Below are 19,970 nucleotides of genomic sequence, written 5' to 3' on the forward strand. Positions count from 1 at the left end.
CGAGGTTATGGGCGACTCAGAGCACGGTGACGAGACAGACTAGTTATGTGTGCCAACCTATGCCAAAAGTGCTGTTCTCTTGTCGCTGTATTGTGGAACTCCGCCTATACATCTCCGAACGATGGGCTTCGGCGTAAGGGTTTCTCGACTTGATGTTAGATCATAACATGATCCAATCAATGAGACAAGGACAAGAGGATCGCACGAACATGTAAGCACGGACGAGACAGTCTTTTGAGTGCAATCACATGAAATACTCAAGCCCTGATCTATTCACTGATCTGTCAGCTTTTGGTTCGTTCAACAACGAATCGGAATATACCGAATCGATGGCCCAAAGATGACCTCCCAGGGACCCGGTCGGTCAGCTTAGAAGATCCTAGAAACAAGAGAAAGTCGAACGATTGTTGTAGAACTGAGCTGAGATCTCCCTGTCTAGGTCTTACGGCTGTCATATGTCGTTTGCCATCCCCTGACCGTTCGAAAGGCACGCGACACGTTACTCTGCATCGATTGGGTAGTTGATTGATTGAGTGACTGTCTGATTACGTGTCCCGTGAAGGTATAATCTGCTTTGGCCAGGAAGAAGGTCACCTGAAATCGGATCACTCATCTCTGGCGGTGCACCAATTATGCGTCGTTCTCAAGATATAGACCCATTCACCTCCCGACTGATCCAAAACATCTTCCAACCAGCTCCAACTCAGCTCCAACTCAGCTACAACTCAGCCACAAAGCAGCCGGAGACTTGTTTCCTACTTTCTTCACCACCCAACATCCTTAAAGGAACAAGAACAACAACACAAACACAATGAAGTCTTCTATCTACGCCTTGTTTCTGATTGTCGATGCCATGGCGATGGCTCGAAGCTTGGTTACGAAGAGAGGAGGCTGTATGAGCACAGGCACAGTCAGACCGCAGTACGAATGCTGTTATGTATGGACTCACCTTTCAACCTCACGTCTCAAGTTTGATCTCGGATGGGTTTGCTAATCTTCTCGCTCGGATAGTGGGATGGCAGCTACATAGGCTGCGTTGTGTCCGCCCCACGATTTTGCCGTTGGGATCCCGTGGGCGACAGGTGCGTTGACACACGTTCACACTGCTGTTGATGATGCGGATGCGGAGTATACTACGCGTGGGACGTGGGACGATCGGAGACCTGTCGAAGGAGAAGAGTCTGTCGCTTACATGAAGCAATGGGGTGCTCTGAGCGTACTCCGTTCTGGATCAACTGCTCATTTGCCGAAGGAGCCGGCGGCGAGTGCGAGGCGGAAGCAGTGTGGTGAGGCTGGTGAAATGAAGTGTTTGATTGAATGGCAGTGAATGGTGGAATATATTTGAGGTTCGGTGGATTTAATGAGAAGTTTGGTGTATTTCGGCGTGCTTTCGATTGGTGGAATGATTTCGACGTTCAGTGGATTTGATTCGAAGTTTGGTAACATCCGTATATTCTCGTGCACCGACGACCTGTGCATTCTGCGGAGTATCGAGATGTGTCGGCATCATCTTGGTGTGTATTGTCGTTCCGAGCAAGAGAGAGACGGAACCTCGGGAGCTGTCTCCGCGCCGGCACAATTTCAGGGTCCACAAGACAATTTGTCCACTCCTCGCGCTGCTTTCTTTAACACTACTCTCCACTCTCCTCCACGACCTCACTGTCCGCCGTTCCACGATTTCACTCTCCGCCCACGCACACTCGTATCTCTCTCTTCACCACGCGATTCACCAGAGTACGCCGCAAAAAAATGGCAAATGCCTCCGCCTTCAATTTAAATGAAGAAATCTTCCCTCCGATCGTCCACGACCCGAAGCTTTCCGCGAAAGAGGCCGCAGACCCTTTCGCGGCTACGCACAAGCCGAAGTATGGTCTCGGAGTAGGTGGAGCGAAGAACCGCAGGAGGAATGAGGCTAGGCGGCTTGCACGGGAGCAGGGCCAGATACGAGACGCGGAGGACGCGAGTGAGGATGATGAGGATGTTGAACAGGAGATTGTTGCTGGAGAGAAGGAGAGGAGTGGAAAGAGGAAGGAGAGTCGGGCAGAGAAGATGACGGGGAATGCGAAGGGTAGGGATTGAACGCTCGAAGGAAAGAGAAGAAGGGTGCTGATACTGGACTTGCAGGAGACGAGGCTGCGGCATTTAAGGCGAAGCTCGTCGACAGACCCAAAGAAAAGCGATAGGTGCTGCGGGACACGATGTTGGACGCAATTCGCCGATTCTGCAAGGAGATACTCTGCAAGGATACATGAGAAGGCGGAATGCTGGAAGCTCACGGGGCTGGCACCGCGGTTGACCGGACATGTTCAGCGATGGTAGACATGCCTGCGCTGGAGAGTGGCCGAGGAACTTTCTGAAGAGATCTGGACACGATTTGATACCATGACACTCCGTGGATGGTGCTCATGGCCAGCCGTTTCACGGCATACAAGGCTGCATGAAGCACGTCCATGGTTTGGGCGACCGCGCGTATCGCATGCACGATATGCCAAGCTTTGAGAGTTCGGCATGAAGTGTGAGGGATCCTGCATACACAAATGATGTCCATGGATACGTGCAGAGCGGACGTTTGGGACCCTGTATCTGCCCAGTGCTCTCTGGACAACCGGTTCGTCCATACGACCGGGCATCGAAGAGTCCCAGCTCACGCGTGGACTGCAGGAAATAATGGAAAGTTACGCAAGACGGGTTCGAGATACTCCGCACATCTTTCTCCGCTCAACGTGTTTCTCGTCCTGCCGATGCTGCCAATTACCGATCTTGCATCACGTTCAATCAAATGTTTTCTGCGAGCTCCCAAAGACGCAGTATATCTGCGTATCTCGATCTTCACATGAGCCATGTCACATCTTCGGCTGCTTTCTCTTTGTACATTCGACTCTTCTCTTTGGTGCACTTGCGCTATTCGGCGGTACCTGGCGCATGGCGCAGTGGCAAGGCTGCGAAGGCGCGCGTGGCACGATATCTGGTCTGCTGCCTGGATCAGAGTCTGAGGTTTGGTGCGTGTTCGCGAATAACGCGCACTGCGATTTCGCAATGTACATCAGGGCGCTGGTGGGCTTTCGCTGCTCGCTCATTATGGATTCTGGACCTCCTGCTAAGCTTGATGTCTTTGGTACTCAGGTCACCCACCAAGGATGACCTGGTTGTCTGGGATTACGCTGCAGTCTGCCTTCAACGATGGAAGCAATGCGAGGCAGCTCCTGCTACAAATGCCCGCATTCGCCACTTCGCTGACCAAGGGAGATTCAAGGCAATGGCATGTGTCCGAGGAACTCGTCCAAGTCGTCGAGAAGACTCAAGACTACTGCATGGGTGTGCTGATCACAGGTGATGTCGAAAAGGACAAGAAATGAACGCAAAGGGCTATCAGTCAAAGGTCCGGCTCTTGACCGATCGTTCCCTTTGCATACCGAGATTCGCCGACGCATGCATGAGGCTCCTTCTTTTGAACGGATCTGCTCGCGAAACCGTATCACGGGTCGTGTCTGCAAGTTACGGCCGACGGACCGGCGTTTTGGGCCAGTCTCGACCACCACCCTCGTGTCTTGCGAATACGGTCGACGGACTGGCCACAGGGGGGTACTGTCTCGTATGCGAGGACAGCTGACGTATCAAGTACTGCACATTGTGCCCCTGCCTTGGTTGAAAAACGGAACGATTTAGGCGGGATTTCGAGGGCGGGCGTTCCGATTTTCAACCAAGTAGCTTGTGTCCTCGTGTAATCGGGCACAGGCGATGACAAAGATGGTTGTGATTAGTGGGTACAGCAGATCGCTGTCCAAGACACGAACTACGTCGTAAACCCGCTTTCTTTTCGCCTTCGTATGTGCATTTTAAGATTGGTGGGACTTCGGCATGAAAGCTCTCCCCCACTATACTACAGTCCAAAGAGGCAATTTCTAGGAATAGCACAGGGCCGCGAGATCGCCAAGGTTGAGTACGGCGTCATTCGCACCAATACGAGAGTCAACATGTGGAGCCGACCCGTGAAAGGATCTGCCGTACGGCCTCATGGCCCGTTCTGTGGTTCGTGTGCCTAGGGATGGCTATCCACCGTGTATGGAAGATCTCTGTGGCATTACTACATGGTGCAATACACCATGTATACACTGTGACGTGCATGAAGCGATTTCCCAAAGCGGTATAGCCAGCTCGCTTGTGATATCGACACAGCCCCGTAGCATGTCAAGGACTGAGATATAGCCGTACAGATCCGCATACGGTCGAGCGCGCTATATCGCCCTCGTGTATACACATGACCAAGATTTAAATACACGGCATACACTTGTGTACACATGTGGGTGCATGTGTAGTGTATTCGTGGGAGCCATCCCTACGTGTGCCGTGTTCGCAATGGCGAAGTGGGGCGTTACGGTGGGAACAGCGACCAGTGCATACGAGACTCAGAGCTCGTAATGACACCTCAGCGGACTACCGAATGACGAGGGCGCAGTGCAAAGGTGCAGTACGACACGTATATATTGAACCAGCCGTCTGGCTTGAGACCTCCCATCATCAAACACAACGACTCAATACAACAACTCGAACATCAGTCATCCGCATCTCCAACTTCCACATTCGACTTTCAATCACCAACACATCAACTACCATCAAACCACCACCACAATGCAGTCCTTCATCCTCACCTCTGCTCTCGCCCTCATGGCCGGCTCCGCCATGGCAGCTCCCACCGCTTGCCACGCCTCCTACCCAGCTACCAGCTCCGTCGCTCCTGCTCCACCAGCTACCAGCTCCGCCGCTCCCGCTCCATCCGTCTACCAAATCAAGAACTTCTACGAGCGCAAGCCCGACGGCAAAGACATCACCTCCGTCTCCTTCGACATCGCGGCCGCCAACAACGGCACTCTGGACTTCACGTGCGACGCCTACGACTCCGCCACCGACAAAGCGGTGGAGAACTTCGAGGACGGCCATGTCTACAAGTGCGGCAATACCTCGCTCTTCAGCTGGTCATACTCCGAGGTCGACGATGCCAACAAGGGCCGCCTGTTCTTGTGGCAAGGCGCTTCGCCCGAGACGCTGATCTCCGGCTTCACCAACATTCCCGAGCCATACTGCCATGCTGGTGGTGCCGGAACGCTTGACTTGGTCTGCGTCGTTCCGGAGGCGGCTGGCAATGTCACCATCTCCTTGACCAAGCAGTAGAGGATGAGAATGTCGAGGTGGAGACAAACGTCTCTTTGCGACTGCATGATGAATGATAGCATTGAATTGGCGCATTTGACAATTGGGAAAAGATGTATACGGACTTTGTAATGATTCTCCTCCAGGTGTACATACCGCTTTATGTAGTGAACATATCACTTGACTGTTTTGCATGCTTCAGCTCGTGCCTTTCTGCTCTCAATTGACCATATCTCTCGTCCAGCGAACATGAGTCGACCTGTTTGGTCGGCATCGATCCAGGCTGTGTTCTGCCGTCTTCCCTCGCTTTCTTCACCGCCATGCCGGCAAGTGCAACGAACGACAAGAATAGCGGAATCGTAAGGGCCCGTCCGGCTCGCTGCATCGCTTCAATCAGCTTGCGCGTTAGAGACGAGACAAATAGCAACTCACCGCGATTCGGCAGTCGTTCTGGAATCCGACTTGAGTGATCTCCTGACCGACCTGGCACGTCCAAGATTCGAGTGTGAACGTTTGGCCGGACGCAGAAGGGTCTGTTGGGATCCAGTTCCAGACCGGGTTGAGGTACTCTCGAATCCAGATGAACAGGGTCAAAGCCAGCGTGACGAGGATGGAAGCAGCACTCGTGACGAACAACACCATTCGGTAGGTCAAAACCTGTAAACGTTAGCTGGTGAGTTCATGCTGTATCGAAGGTCGCATGCGCTTCCGACCTTTGCGTCCGCCACCGCCTTTCTGCCCGAATGTAGCTGCTTCCAGCAGAAGAATCCCACGAAGTCAGCGATGATGACAAGAACCGCTGATGCTATGATAGCAGCACTGACAGCACCATCAAGATGCTCCGGGACAAGTGTAGGCCCGCCAATCCGTCGGTCCTTGAATGGCTCACCCTGGTATCGAGGAGGGAAGGACACTTGAAGATAGCTTCGGCTGGCAATACGGCTTCGCAGTGAAGCTTGGAGGGCAATCTGAGCAGCAGCTAGGACGGCGATGAAGATGGCGGCGGCCAGCACGATCCGAGTGTATCTCGACATCCAGGATTTGGCGGAGTTGGTCATGATTGTGCCGTGGATTCTTTGAGGATGAGAACTCCTCTTTCCCGTGGGAGAGTCTTGAACATACTTAAAGATCAGCTGTGTCTACACAATTGCCAGAATTAAGCGCCCGCTGCCTTTCCGGAAAATATTCCCGTGCCACAATGTTGATGAACATGAAACGACTCGTGTCGAAGCGCGCTTCGAGGTCTGGGCGGCGCTTCCAACGGCGCGCTAAGAATCTAGCTGGTCTTGGCACGCCCCTCCGATACTTCGCCGCAGAACTTGAACTCTTCTTCATCCTCCTTCGATCACACTACCAATGACAGGCGTTCGATGGCGCGGAAACCCACTATCATGCTGGCTAGCATATCAGTCCAAGCCATGTTCGCGCCTTGCTATCGCCGACACCGAGAGAGCTGAAGCGGGCGCTTACACCATCCAAGTAGGCGACGATGACTATGAGACTGAGATAGGCATTGCAGCCCGATGTTAGCGTCTGCTTGAAGCGCTCGAAGGCGACAAAGTACCTGCGTCGTCCATCGGCGAGGCCTTGATCGGACATGGTTCACAAATGGAACAGCAATGCACCCGCATGCAGCCCATGGCAGGCAAGACGAGCCGGCAGTTGAAGTTTGAGCTTGCACGATCCATGGCAGGTCTCGGTCTGGGTTACATGTTCGATCTGTCGACTATGAAAAGCTATGAAAAAAATGCAGATGCTATAGCCAATTGTCCCTTCTCTGCAGTGGTCCGCAGCATCGACGAGGCCTTTCATCTGGCAAAACTCTCTGTCTAGCGTCAGTCCAGGTCTCTTCACAATTTCCACTATCAACCGGAGGCTTACAGCAGTAACACACGAACAGGCGCCCTCTGTGCGAGATGTTGCGACAACTCCCACGGCAGCTGGAATGAAGTCAGCGACACGGTCTTGATCGGCATGCAGGTAAGACTTGCATTGGACCGTGGCCATTCTTGGCGCAGTAGCAGCGAGTGTTGCAATCTGATCCTTTGCTGTACGACTGTCCGCCATCCGTCACTTTGGCATTGTCTGCGTTGGTGCAGTCGGACATGGCGAGTGCGGAGACTGCGAAGAGTATCCCGACGAGGTAGTTGGTGAGCAGCATTGGTTCTCCGAGTCTTGCTGCGATGGATGCTTCTCGATGGAAGTGTTTGTCGGGTGATGTTTTGAAGAGGCTTCTCTGGCGTCTGGATGGTTCGAGGTGCGAGAAGTTCATATGGCTTCTTTCCGATTTTATAGCATCACGGCTGGAGCTGATTGCACCTCTAGTCTTGCTCGTTGACTCTATTTCTGGACATCTTCTACGAAGCGCCCCTCGAACATTGAGCTCCACCTCCGATATAGCTTGGCAAGTCAGTCCGACTCAGTCCTGGTCGCCCCCTAGCCGCCGGCTCCACAAATTGTCAGCGACGCAAACTTGCCAATGCAAGTGCCGGAGGAGAACGACAAATTAAGGAAACATGCACTTTGCCTCCTCCTGGCGTGCTGCAAGAGCCGCCGAACAAGCTCGTTGCCGTGAGCGCAGCGCTCGCAATGTGTCGACTCGAACCGCTGAAGTGGAGACAGAACGGACATGGCGGAAGACCAAGACACCTCGCCGCCTCCTGGAGAGTTTGAGCAGCCGCCGAACAACGAGAGGGCAGCCCACGAGCGCCGTACTCAAGAGTATAAGTTGTCCGCACACTTCGAAGTTATCACCGGGTCCAGCAAGACACTACACAACATACGAAAGCACATCGTCTCAGGCAAGATGAACACTGCAATTTTCCTACTCCTTTCTTTCGTTCCTTTGGTTTATACAGCCGAGACTCTCTCCACGATTGGCAACATTGGGCGAAAGGCTGGTGACGCTCTCGGCCCTATCGGCGATGCGCTCGGCCTGATTCAATTTGCCGTAGAGCTCATCGATACTCCCTCCAATACAGGTGGTACGAAGGTGCAGATCGGTGTGAGCGGGCAAAACAATCCGGGAGAAGATCAAGTCAGTAACTATACACTTTCAGTGCCTGGAACTGAGCTGATCGATTGCAAGGAGGGAGAAATCCGTGTGATTTGGGCTTTCGACACGTACAACAATGTCCTCGGAAGTTCGGACACAGGCAAGTGCGATGCGATCTGGCATTGACATAACTGATGCTGACTTCAAGCAGACTTGGGACAGATCCCCGCAGCATCGAGGGGCAACTACGTCGTACATCAGCACGAACAGGAAACCACACAAGGACAATACATCGATGTCATTGCAAGTGACGATGAGATATGCATTTCATGGATCCGTAAGCACACCTGTATTCGTGACGTACTGAAACGACTCTCTGACAGGCCGCAGTGACCGCGCAGCCCTCCGGCTCATCTGAACAGCGCGTTTGGCTTGGCGACATCGGAGCGAGCTGCGGCCAAGCATGGGAATACAGCTCTCAGACCTTGAGCGGCGGGACCAATACGACATACTGGGGCAAATGCGTCTGGATGGACACTGATGGCGGCAAAGACATCGACATCGATCCAGTGGCCATCACGCTGCGCCAGATGAAGATCAACACTTTTGCTTACGGAGCCGACGCCCAGGACAAAGGCCTGGATTACTACTGCAGCGCGACCATCTTTACCCACGACGATGCCGATCCTATCGAAGCACGACCAGCAGGGCCACATGCGCGGGACAGTCTCGGTAATTCCGGCGGCATGTCCATTGATCCAAGATCTGTACCTCAACCACCGCGAGTGACAGAGCCGAAAAAGCCTCGGCCTCGCAGCCAGAAGTCGACTGAGAGGCTGATCGTCAACTCGAGGCCTGAGCAATCGGCAGTCAATCTGTGTAACTCCCCGACGTCCCGCGGGTCGGACTTTGTCTCCAAGAACGAGGGCTTGTTCTGCGACATGGAGACGAAGACGTTGTATCCTTTGTGCTCAACGGACCAATGTACGGACTGCTTCGATGTCGACGCTGATGAGTTGCAAATGAGGAAAAGAGACTCCACGGGACTTTATGCCAGAGATACGCCGCCGAAGCGATACAAGAAGATTCAAGTCGTGGAATAAGCGCTTGGTCTCCGCTGCCGTCTTGCGTTCGGCGAGAGTCACTTGGCCCATCAAATGCTCCGTCGAACGGTGAAACGAAACTGGTATAGTAGAATCTGTAGGGGTGGGTTGAAAAGGTCGCCGTGTCTGTCGATCTGTTGATCATTGCGTGCTGGATCACCTTCAAGGACGTCCACGCGGGCCGAGGAGCACAATCGTGTCAGCAATTCCGGCCAGCAACCCCAGCACAAGAGTTTTCGATCTGCCGATGAGATATTCCTGCTTCCGCGAAGACCAAAATGTGATGAAGGTGCGTCTCAGGTGATAATGAGCCGATGATTTTTATGAGGAAAGCAGGCCTGGCTCGGAGTGTGCCCCTTCCTTTCTGTCGTGGGATTTTGGTTGCGGCCATCATGGGAGATGCGACGGGAGAAGACGGCCCGGGTCGGTCTCTGCCAAAGGGAAGCATGTCGAAGTGTATTCGTTGGACGTGAGGCTATGATGGGCTGTGGCTCGTCTCGGTGCCCAACTCGTTGTCGCTGGCTCGCTTGTAACAATGCCCACCAAAAACAGCAAATTCCATCCCATGAAAGCATGTTCTCTTCTCTTGACAACAAGGACTGCGCGTGAGGGGAAAAGTGCACAGTCGTGAAGCTCGTGAATTTATCGTGTGCGGATTCTTGTCAGCACCAATCTGTCAACCGTTCCCTCATTCCCTCATTTCTTGCTCTTCTTTCTCTTCCCCTCGACCTCCCATTCCCATGGATCTTCCACAGCATAGATGTACTTTGTGAAGCCACTGTCTGAGACGGCGCCAGATTGCCACATTGTCCAGCTTCCGCCTTGTACCTCGTTGACACGGAATTCCCCGCTCTTGCAAGACATACGGCACATACCATCCTTTGTGCCGTCGATTGAGCACGTCGTTGGCTCGCCCGATCCATCGTCTGCGGCTTGCATGATCATCAGCTGATGATCAGGGTGGCTGACCAGCTCTCCGCGGACCGGATAGACGTCGGTATCGTCACTGAAGCCAGTGAGTCCGAGTTTTCCGTTACCGTCGAGACTGAACAAAGATGCATCTAAGTAACCGGGCTGATTAAAGTCGATGTTGCCAAGATGATCGTCATCTTCGGTGTGCCATCGCGCATGCAAGTCCCCGTTGTCGCCGCCCATGATGTAGAAAGCAGTCGGAGTCGCCGCTGAGGCAAGCGCCCACGCCACAGTCGTTGGAGAGATAACGGTCATGCGGCGGACACTGGTAATGACTCGGGTCTTACTGATGACAGTGTCTGGGTATACAGTGACCGAGGTCGTAGGCGTGAAGGTAGAGGACTTGATCATCCTTCTCGTGGTGACGACAATTTTGATGCTTGTTGACGTAGCTCGGATTGTCGTTGCAGTGGTCACCGTCGGGCTTGGGATGATGCATTTGCAGGCTGCGGTCGTCTGCATTGCGTTGGTCGCCGCGAGGCAAGCTGGCTTCACGGAGCTAGCAGCTTGTCGTTTCTCAATTGGCTGTGCATCGTCGTGGCGGCGTGCGAGGCGAAGACCATCCACAAGTCCGACCGCAGGCGCTCTCGCGGAAGTTGTACTCGTCACCCCTGGCAGGGTACTGGTACTGACGAACTGGTAAGCGGTAGCGGATGCAACCCCAGTGGTTTCGCCCCAGACCCCGCGAAGGGTATGGCACTCAGCCGTCGTGCTGCGATCCACGTAGTTGAATCCTTGACATCCGTAGGGCTGATCAGTGCACAGAGCTGCACAGCGACTGGGATCGCCCGGAGCCACAGCGTAGATTTGGCCACTGTAGCCGGGATCGTACTGCAGATACGAGCCCGTGCAGTAGTTATACACAGTAGCTATTTGACTCTGGGAAAAGGTAGTCCGTGATGGATTTGCACATCCCAGAAATTTGTCCAATGTGGCCGACGCTTCCGGGCCAGTCACGATTCGAGTCCCGACTTGCGAGTAGGCGCGCCAGGAGTATTCGTACTCGCGGACAGTGGAAACACTAGCCGTGATCGTCTGGCAGGATGTGGTACCTCCGTCCACCAAGTAATTGAAGGCAAAGCAGTCGCCTGTGCAGCGAGCAGCACATGCGTCCCTTGGGATGCGCCATTCATAGACATTGCCGACCGGCGCATTCTGGGCCATGTAAGCGTTGCAATAATCGTACAATGTAGCGATGCCTGTTTGAGTGATCTCGGTTCTGGTTGGTGTAGGACAGCCCGGACCACGGGGCGCCTGCGTGATCGCTGGGGTCGTGGCCGATGTGCTCAGGGGAATGCTGGTATCTGCGGAACTGGAAGTCGCACTACTTGACGTGGTGGGCGTTCCGATGCTGGCGCTGGTGGAGGTTCCAAAAGTCGTGCTTTGTACTGATGTGGTAGGCTCTTGTGTTGTGGAAGACTGTGTAGTCGTGATTGCCACGTTCAGTGCTCTTGTGCTAACAATGGAGAACGCCGTGTATGAGCCCGATGATATTATGGTGAGCGCTCGGACCCGACCAATTGTGAAGCAACTAACACCACTCCAATCGAACGCCACACATGAGCCTGTGCAGCGAGCGGCACATTGAGCTATGTTGGTGACTCCATTCTGATATCCAAGAGAGGCGTCCAATGAGTCCATGAAGCCGTTGCAAGAATCATACGCCGTAACGATACTGCTGGTGGTGACTTCGATCCTGGTGGGCATCGGGCATCGGTCCGTAGTGAGGACAGTGGACGACGTCGACAGTGGAGGAGTAGTAGTCGCCTTGGTCGTGGGCGAGGATGGCGTTTGCGTGGGTACCGATGAAGCAGTCGTTGTACTGCTTACTTGTGAAGTTGCAGTATATTCAAAGGAGGATAGCTCCGTGATAAGACCCGCTTCTGCGGTAGAAGTGATCGTGACAGTGCTTGTGCTTCGCAGAGCGTAAGCCGTCCTGTAGTAGCTCCCGGGTTGTGAAGGGTTGGCCCCAGTCCAGCTAGGCATGAGCTCACAGAACTTCCTATCGCTATCGCCATACGCCCCATCGTAATTGAAAGCTCTGCACAGGCCCGTACACCGAGAAGCACAGTCGTTGACAGAGTCGACGAATACGCCATAGCCGTCGCCGTCCTGAGTCCGCGGATATAGGAGCCGAGCGCCAATGCAGTAATTGTATGCAGACGCGATGCTGCCGTACGTCATTGTCGTGACATCCGGATTCGAGCAGCCCAAGCCCATTGACTGGGCACTGGCAGCTGAGGTGATTGTTTGCGTCGTTGCCGAGCTTGTTGTCGTCCGAAAAGTCGCAGAGATTCGTGTGGACGCCGTGATGGAGGACACACCAGCGGTGGTTGAGCCGGCGGCTGGACTTCGAGAGGTTGAAGATGAGCCGCTGCTGGCGACCATCGAAGATGTAGTCAAGGAACCAGGAATACCGGCGGTGGTCGAGCTACTCGCAGCAGCCCTGGTGGGAGACGAGGTGAAAGTTGTAGAGCTCCTCCTTGCGGTCGTGGATATTGCAACTGATGCGAGACTTGTAACGGACGCCCTCACGGACGTTGGCGTGGACGAAGTGATGCGTGCGGGAGTCGTACTTGTGCGCGATGCAGTGGTAGTCGTCGCAGCACGGGTACTGATTCGCAAGTAGCCTCCCCATAGGGAGGAAGGGTCGCATTCGGCTCCTGCATACACGGAAACCACGGCGGCCATGGTCTCGCAGAAGACGCTGGCGCCATCGAAATAGTAGTCGAAAGCGGCGCACGAGCCGGTACAACGGGCAGCGCAGTCGTCTTTGGATCCGTCGTTGAAACGTTCGTAACGACTTTTGTTCTGACTGTCCACATCGCTGGGAATGAACCTGACGTTACACATGTCGTATGCAGTGACGATGCCGTTCGAGGTGATCTCGGTCCGTGTCGGTGTAGGGCACGCTGTGCCGGGCGTGGGACCACATACTTCCGAGCTGGAAGTAATCGTAGATGACGAATCCACATCCGAAAAAGTAGTCCCTGGGCATGATTCAAGGATGCCGGTGACCGATCGGAACAACGTGATGGAAGACGTTCGGCTGATATTGGTCGTGAGAGTAGTGTACGAAGTTCTAGAACTGGGAGGTGTCAGTAAATGGTAACCATAGCCATATTGGATATTGGATATTGTGTTCATACGATGTGATGGTACTTGTGCTGGTTGGAGCGGTAAAAGTTGTTGTCCTGGTGGTTGTAGTCACAGTGCTGATTTGCGTCCTGTCCGGGGGGGTCAGCTCTGCTATGTTTTCACATCGGTGGAGCTGATTCTGTACCTTCTAACAACGACTGTGGTTGTGACAGTGTTGATGAGAGTGCCAATCCCGAGTGAACCACAGAACGCGCTGGCGCTACTCCGTAGGCTGGCCACGCGTGTACATCGCCCAGCGAGCGTAGAGCAAGCGCTGGCGGCAGGAGCCTGTCGATCTTGGAGCTCAGCAACGGGGTTGCCGAGAGCGACAGCGCCGAGGAGCAGGACTCCTTGTATGAGCCGCATCTTGGAGGGAACGGATGGAGGCGATCAAGAATGAGAGATGCAAAGGGCGAGCCGGCGAACTTATGAGCTATGCTCTCTGGTTGCCCACAGACATGCACCATCTGGCCGCAGCGCTCGCGAGCGGCGCTATACTGCGCTGCACGCTTCATTGAGAGCCACGAGGAAGCATGCGGTACTCTGGTCCTCGTCAGCCACTAGACCCATCCCAGATGCTGCTCAAGATCCAGCCCGTCGCATGGCGTGATGAGATCGGGGTGCCCGAAGGCTTCTTGCAAGCACAAGTGGTCATTCGCTGCGGCTGCTTTGTCCGGTTCCGAGGAAAGCTTTACGATAGTTTGACACGAGCGAGTTGTGATTGTTGGCGTAGATGTGGCTGAATGTGCTGGCCCTACCCGTGCAGCGCTGAGCAAGCGCGGTGGTGTGAGTAAACGAGGTCTTTGTACTTTGCTTCTCTCCTGGGATTCCATGGTACTGTTGTTCGCAAGCCCGAAGATCATACGCTGGTCAAGTGTCAGCGAACGACTCATTGATACCCAAGTAGACGGAGTCTTTTCGAAGCAACGCATGTGTGGTTTTCAGGGTCAGGCCGAGGCTAGCAGAAAACACCTGCAGGAAGACCACGCCGTCTGAAGCCACTCGGTACCTCCGGCTTTCGCGTTCTAGACGAAGCTAGATTTCCAAGCCAATGCAGCAACACGGCGACTAGACGGTCTCACCTGACCCAACCCGCAGTAAAATGGAGGTCCTGCAAGATTAGACCGATGCTGCCGACAGACTTCTCATGCTCGGTCTTACGAGGTTGAGTCATATTCTGCTCTGGGTCAATGCAAAGTCGGCTGGTGAAGACAAGATCTGAAGCCCAGAGTATGATTGGTAGCTACCAGAGCAATGCTTCAAGCGGCCCTGGATATGCAGCAGCTCCATCGCTTTCAAGCTCGACCAGAACGTGGTGCTGCCAGCACGAGCCATCTCAGCCACAATTTAACGGTCGGCGTGTTCTTTGATCAGATCTGGTGGAGGTGCATGGATTTCCATTACTTTAGAGCAAATTCTGCGGAAGGAAGAGGCTCAGGCCATCGTCGCATTTCCGACTCGTCTCAGGACATGCCTTATGTAGTGCTGCTGGCATGGTACCACAGCAGCCATAGCTTGTTTTGTGATGTCTCGTTGAATGTGAATTTGACAGAAAGTGCCCGGCATGTCTCTGCATAGATTGAACTTCGTGGAAGAAAGGAAGCAAGAGGCTCGCGTTCTGGACAGGTGATCTGCTTGGCAGTGCAAGCTTTTCCCATTAGCGCAAAGCTATACCGTTATAGGTTGCCGCACGCTGCAGGACCCATGCCATGCATGCCATGGTCTAGACGTGGCGGACGATGAGACATTAGAACGTTTCAGCAGAGGTTGTCGGTTCACGACCGACAACCACCAACAAGGTGGCAAACCATATAGAGCAATAGCGTGATCGCGTGAATGTGGTATAGCGTGAAAAACGCGTGTAATCCGTGCAATATCTCTTAGCTCTTGTTACCCTCGTGTTAAGTGCGTTTCTAACTAGTATACCGCGTTTCTTTAGTAGTAGACGTCCGTTAACGATAGATTCGGAGGAGGATTTCGAGCTGTTAGTGCTAGTAATAGCATTAGTAGTGTTTTATCGACTCGACAAGGCGCTACTATAGTAGCGGCTAGAGTCTTGTTACTTGTTTATCGAGTAGTCCATCGACTATAGGCCTACGAGCTAGTTTAAGACGTACATAAGGTTAGTCCGCGATAGTAGTAGTAGTAGTTAATAGAAGGAAGAAGGTCGGCGGTAAATTAAGACTTTAGAAGGTTACCGTCGCCGCCGCTAACTAACCTCTTTTAGCTAATTAGAGCTAACTAACCTTATGTTTAGATTTACGAAGGAAGAGGTTATAGAGCTAAACGAGGCATTTAATGTCGACTTAATTATGTTCCGTAGACGCCTCAAACCTCTACCTTATATAGCCCTATGTGTTACGCTCTAGCGCTTTAGCTATCTATATCGCTAGGCCGACGTAGTAGAGGCCTTCGGCCGCTCTAGTTCCTACTACTCTACCCTCTTTACGGACACCGTCGACCATCTCGCTAAACGCTATAGCACCCTCGTCGAATAGCATCTACGCCTCCGGAGCTACGAACGGTTAAAGACCTTCGCGAGGGTTATTAAGGACGCCGGCGCAGAAGGATAGATATAGGGCTTCGTAGATAGCTACTTTTAAGGCTTCTAAACTCTAGGAGAGAATTAGCGGAAGCAATATAGCGGTCACAAGAAGGCTTATAGCTATAAATACTAGGCTATTATAACACTAGACGGTCTAATCTTAAGCCTTATAGGCCCCTTTAACGGTAGTAAGAACGACTAGTTTATGTATAAACAATCCGGTGTTAACCGACGACTAAGACGTATAGTAGAAGGTCGTAACCGGCGACGGCTCTACCTATATAGCGACCCTACCTATTTTAGCTCCTTCGGTGTTATAGCTCCCTATAAGCACTTACTCGGTCGTCGACATCTTACCGCCGAGCAGAAGCGCTTTAATAAGAAGCTCTCGAGTCTCCGGATTAGCGTCGAACACGCCTTTAGAGAGACTACCCGTAAGTAGACATACAACACCTTTAAGCTTAGCCTATGTCTTAGAAAGTAAGTAGTTAGCTCGTTCTTTATTATAGCTATACTATTAACTAATTACTATACGTACATAAAGGGGCACAACTAAACGAGTAAGAAATACAATATTCTACCCCCTAGGCTATACGAGTACCTCTATTAACCGGACCCCTACGACTCCGTAACCGACGATAAAGCTAGCGATTAATCTAGTAGCGATTTACACCAAAACTAAGCCTCGGCGACATCGTTGTTTACGTCTAACGACCGTAGAATCCGACTATCTAGCTCTAACGACTTCAAAGTTAGTATTCTTAGTAGCCGCGGCTATACCCGAAAGTTTATAATTTTTACCGCTATCTAACACAACACATTAACAACAACATCTTTCTATTACTTTATATAGCGCGTTGCATTTTTTAGCATCGTCGGTAATTAGCAAAAAAAGAATAGAGTTAATCGGTGTAGGAATAGTTACGTTATTAATTATCTCGTAAATAGAGCTAAGCTAAGCGCCGGACCCTCGAATTTAAACAAGCTCGAATATATTTAAGAACTCCTTTAACACCACTACTATGTATTTCTCTACTAATATACAAGGTAACGTAGATCTGACGCAACGAGCTTCTTATATAAGCTTAGCGCTATTATATATCTCGGAATTAGCCGATTCGGACTATAAACTATCGAGCTCTTACTATCGAGGGTAGGTCTTAAATTCTACTAAGATAAGCATTCGGATTAAAGTTGCTATACGACTACTACGCCGCCTTTAGCTCGTTTATCGACTTAACGGCCGGTACTACCTTCTTAACTAACGTCGTAAGCATACCGACTTATTGCTTTAAGTCTAGTATACTCTAGACGAGCTAGTTAACGAGAGCGTTAGAGCCCTAGCGCTTATTTATGTTCTTTATAAGCTTATTAAGGTTGCCCTTTATATCGTTGCTGTCGTCTACTAGCCTACGCCGCTTCGTACCCCTTGCTCGAGACGATATGCTTACCGTTAAAGGAGCCGGCGTTAGTGTCGACGATAACGATTGTCGAGGGCCTAGTGTCGACGATAAGGACGACCGAGCACCTAGCGTAGCTAGCCCTATTGTTCGCGAGGGCGGCGGCGGCATAGTATTAAAGCGTTCGTCTTTACTAACATCTATAACCTTACCCTTAGCGTCCTTATCGCCGCCGTCGTCCGAGCTAGATTTACTACTACTACTATCCTTACGAGCCTTACGACGCTTATCCTTTAACCCTTAACGACGTAATATGTCGTACCTTACTAGCTAAGCGTTATACGTCTTATTAACTGTCGCCTTTATAGAGGCAGCGCGAAGCTCCTTACGTATATCTACGGTCGCTCTAACCTCTAGCTACTCCTTTATAGCCATCGATATGCTCGTCTTATCTTCCTTACCGGTGCCGCTACCTTATGCCGTAAGGCGCTTCTTCTACTCGTCCTTAAGCTTCTTTACTACGCGGCTAAGGGTGTTATAGTCGACGCCGGTCTACTACTTAAACTAGACGGCGAGCACCGCATTAAAGCTATCGTTTATAGCGTCCTTATTGTCTATATATATCCGGATAAGGATTAACTACTCCTTATCCGTTAACCCCTTCTTACGTAGCTTACGAGAGCCGAGCTCCTTACTACCGAGATTACTAATAGCGCTGCTGTCGGCGGTAAGAGCGGATGCTTATGCCCTTATACGCTAATTCTAGCTCTTCTTCTTCCTCTTTAGCGGCGCCGGCTCCGGAGCGGCGGTAGACTCGATAGATCGCTTTACGACCGGCTAGCTCGACCCTTATAGAAGCTGTTTACGCTGACGCTGCTCTATAGCTTGTCGAACAGCCTCTTACTCCGGCGCTAGTGTTAGACCCCCCTATAACGAGAACGGCGTTACGGATTTACGAGGGGCTAGCGTAAGGGTTAGAGTCTACGAAGGAGCCGGCTCTCGAGAAGGTACTCTAATACGAGGATCGACCGACCAAACGATCTGCTAGATGTCTATGTTATTACGTAAACGCGGTAAGAGCTTGGACAGCGATAGACGGCAGTAAGAGCGCGTTCCTTACGCGAGAGCGTGTGGTCGAGATAGCGCTTCTTAGCTTCACACTAACAACGGTAAACTAGCGATTCATGGGCCTCACTAACCATATTAAGAGGTTGTCGAGGTTGTTCAGGCCGCTCTATACGTGGAGCGGCCTCGACAACCTGCAGACCATGTGTGGTTAGTCACCTTCCTGTTGTGGATTGCCACCTTGTCGGTCGTGAACCGACAACCTCTGCTGAAACGTTCTAGTATTGGACGACTCCAGCATCCACGTGGACGTGTAGTTGCGCATACCTTAGACGGAGGCTGGATGATCGAGAATCCCTGCGCTGCAAGGCTCGTATGATGCTGAATATTCCTTCTGTTCGACTCTCGTTCACCGCGCCCGGTCTCAAGTGATACTCCCCAAGTCATTTATCTCAAGGTTGTAGTATCAAAGCCATACTCCCAAAGGGCAAAACCCAAATCAATGCTCGACAACCCATGCGTCGCGCTTCAACCCAATGTCCATGTCGCATCAAGTCATGCCGCTTATCCAATACCTCAGGGCAAAGTCCTGCTCCTCCCGCGATATGCTCTCCCTTCCTCCTGCCCGATGGGCGTTCATTCCGTGTCGCACAATCAATACAAAGGCTGCGATCTCCTCTTTCCACTCGCCCCACCGATACCAGCATGTCCAGTGATCTTCCGCGATCCCGCGCGATGCTTCTCCATCATCTTCTGCGCTGCTCTCTCGCCCGCGCGCTCATTCTCGGTCTCATCCCGGCCGTCGTCATCATCATGCTGATCGTCATGGTGTTCGTAAGCCTCCTCTCCATCCTGCCCTTCGTCTTCGGCATTCACGTCAGGATCACGAATGATCGTCCAGCCGCTCCCCTCAGCTTCACGCTGAGCGACAGCATCCTGCTTCTCATCGACTCTCTTCCCGCCCCCAAACTGCGCAGCATCTGCCTCGGACATGACTTGCCATCTCGCCACCTCTCGCAATTCCCTCTTCACTCGGCGTCTTTTCTGTGAGGACGACTCGCCTAGCAAACGCTTCATATGAATCGCGCCTTCCGCTCGCTCGCCATCTTGGATCTTCTCGGAAAGTTGAGGTGTCCAACGGAGCTTTTGGCCGCCTCTGTTGACTTCCGGCAGGGATGGAAGAGAGAGGAGAGGAGGTTGAACTGTGGCTGGCACGGTAGGGCGAGTGAAGGTACGCTGTATGCTGCTTGGGTAAGTTGGTGGCGGAGCAGGGTTGGGCTTGTGAGTTGTGATGACTGTGGCAGGAGAAGAAGGTGCTGTCGAGGCTGCTGGTCCAGGCGTGAGATTATCTGGATCCGGGACTGCAGTGGTATTGTTATCGTTGTCTTCTTCGGAAGTGGGGGGCGTGGGTTGTGTTGGAGGATTGTTTTCTGAAGTCGGCGTAGGAATTGTAGTAAGGTCGGCGTTCGACGATGTCTGTTCGGGTGGAGATTCGGGAATGGTAGGAGATTGCCCCAAGGCGATGGGATCGGGACTACTGTGCGGTTGCGCAGGCGAAGAGGGTAAAACTTCAACGTCGATCCCGGCGAGAAGCTGTCGGGCTT

General features: G+C 52.5%; 6 protein-coding genes across 6 annotated transcripts; 4 read left to right on the forward strand and 2 right to left on the reverse strand.

Moving 5' to 3' along the window:
- Window positions 1–1,749: 1,749 nt before the first annotated feature.
- On the forward strand, window positions 1,750–2,339 carry MYCGRDRAFT_110283 (uncharacterized protein; the record flags this gene model as incomplete). Its single annotated transcript, XM_003850760.1, has 2 exons — window positions 1,750–2,068; window positions 2,125–2,339. 2 exons carry the CDS (start codon window positions 1,750–1,752, stop codon window positions 2,181–2,183), a joined length of 378 nt encoding a protein of 125 aa, XP_003850808.1.
- A 2,437-nt stretch (window positions 2,340–4,776) lies between these two features.
- On the forward strand, window positions 4,777–5,118 carry MYCGRDRAFT_19274 (uncharacterized protein; the record flags this gene model as incomplete). Its single annotated transcript, XM_003850761.1, has 1 exon — window positions 4,777–5,118. A coding segment is annotated over one exon (342 nt), but the record flags the coding sequence as incomplete, so codon positions are not given.
- Window positions 5,119–5,308: 190 nt separating this feature from the next.
- MYCGRDRAFT_94643 (uncharacterized protein) lies at window positions 5,309–6,747 on the reverse strand (the record flags this gene model as incomplete). The annotated part of the gene is made up of 4 exons (XM_003850989.1): window positions 5,309–5,527; window positions 5,581–5,805; window positions 5,862–6,287; window positions 6,619–6,747. 4 exons carry the CDS (start codon window positions 6,745–6,747, stop codon window positions 5,309–5,311), a joined length of 999 nt encoding a protein of 332 aa, XP_003851037.1.
- Window positions 6,748–7,777: 1,030 nt separating this feature from the next.
- MYCGRDRAFT_110284 (uncharacterized protein) lies at window positions 7,778–9,246 on the forward strand (the record flags this gene model as incomplete). The annotated part of the gene is made up of 3 exons (XM_003850762.1): window positions 7,778–8,150; window positions 8,355–8,480; window positions 8,534–9,246. The coding sequence occupies 3 exons, from the start codon at window positions 7,778–7,780 to the stop codon at window positions 9,244–9,246; spliced, it is 1,212 nt and encodes a 403-aa protein (XP_003850810.1).
- Window positions 9,247–9,942: 696 nt separating this feature from the next.
- MYCGRDRAFT_110285 (uncharacterized protein) lies at window positions 9,943–14,163 on the reverse strand (the record flags this gene model as incomplete). Its single annotated transcript, XM_003850988.1, has 4 exons — window positions 9,943–12,989; window positions 13,156–13,208; window positions 13,368–13,412; window positions 13,502–14,163. 4 exons carry the CDS (start codon window positions 13,720–13,722, stop codon window positions 9,943–9,945), a joined length of 3,366 nt encoding a protein of 1,121 aa, XP_003851036.1.
- Window positions 14,164–19,063: 4,900 nt separating this feature from the next.
- MYCGRDRAFT_100838 (uncharacterized protein) lies at window positions 19,064–19,703 on the forward strand (the record flags this gene model as incomplete). Its single annotated transcript, XM_003850763.1, has 2 exons — window positions 19,064–19,608; window positions 19,691–19,703. The coding sequence occupies one exon, from the start codon at window positions 19,072–19,074 to the stop codon at window positions 19,414–19,416; it is 345 nt and encodes a 114-aa protein (XP_003850811.1).
- Between the last annotated feature and the right edge of the window lie 267 nt (window positions 19,704–19,970).

Source organism: Zymoseptoria tritici, chromosome 7 (assembly GCF_000219625.1).
Source record: "Zymoseptoria tritici IPO323 chromosome 7, whole genome shotgun sequence".
Lineage (NCBI taxonomy): Eukaryota > Fungi > Ascomycota > Dothideomycetes > Mycosphaerellales > Mycosphaerellaceae > Zymoseptoria > Zymoseptoria tritici.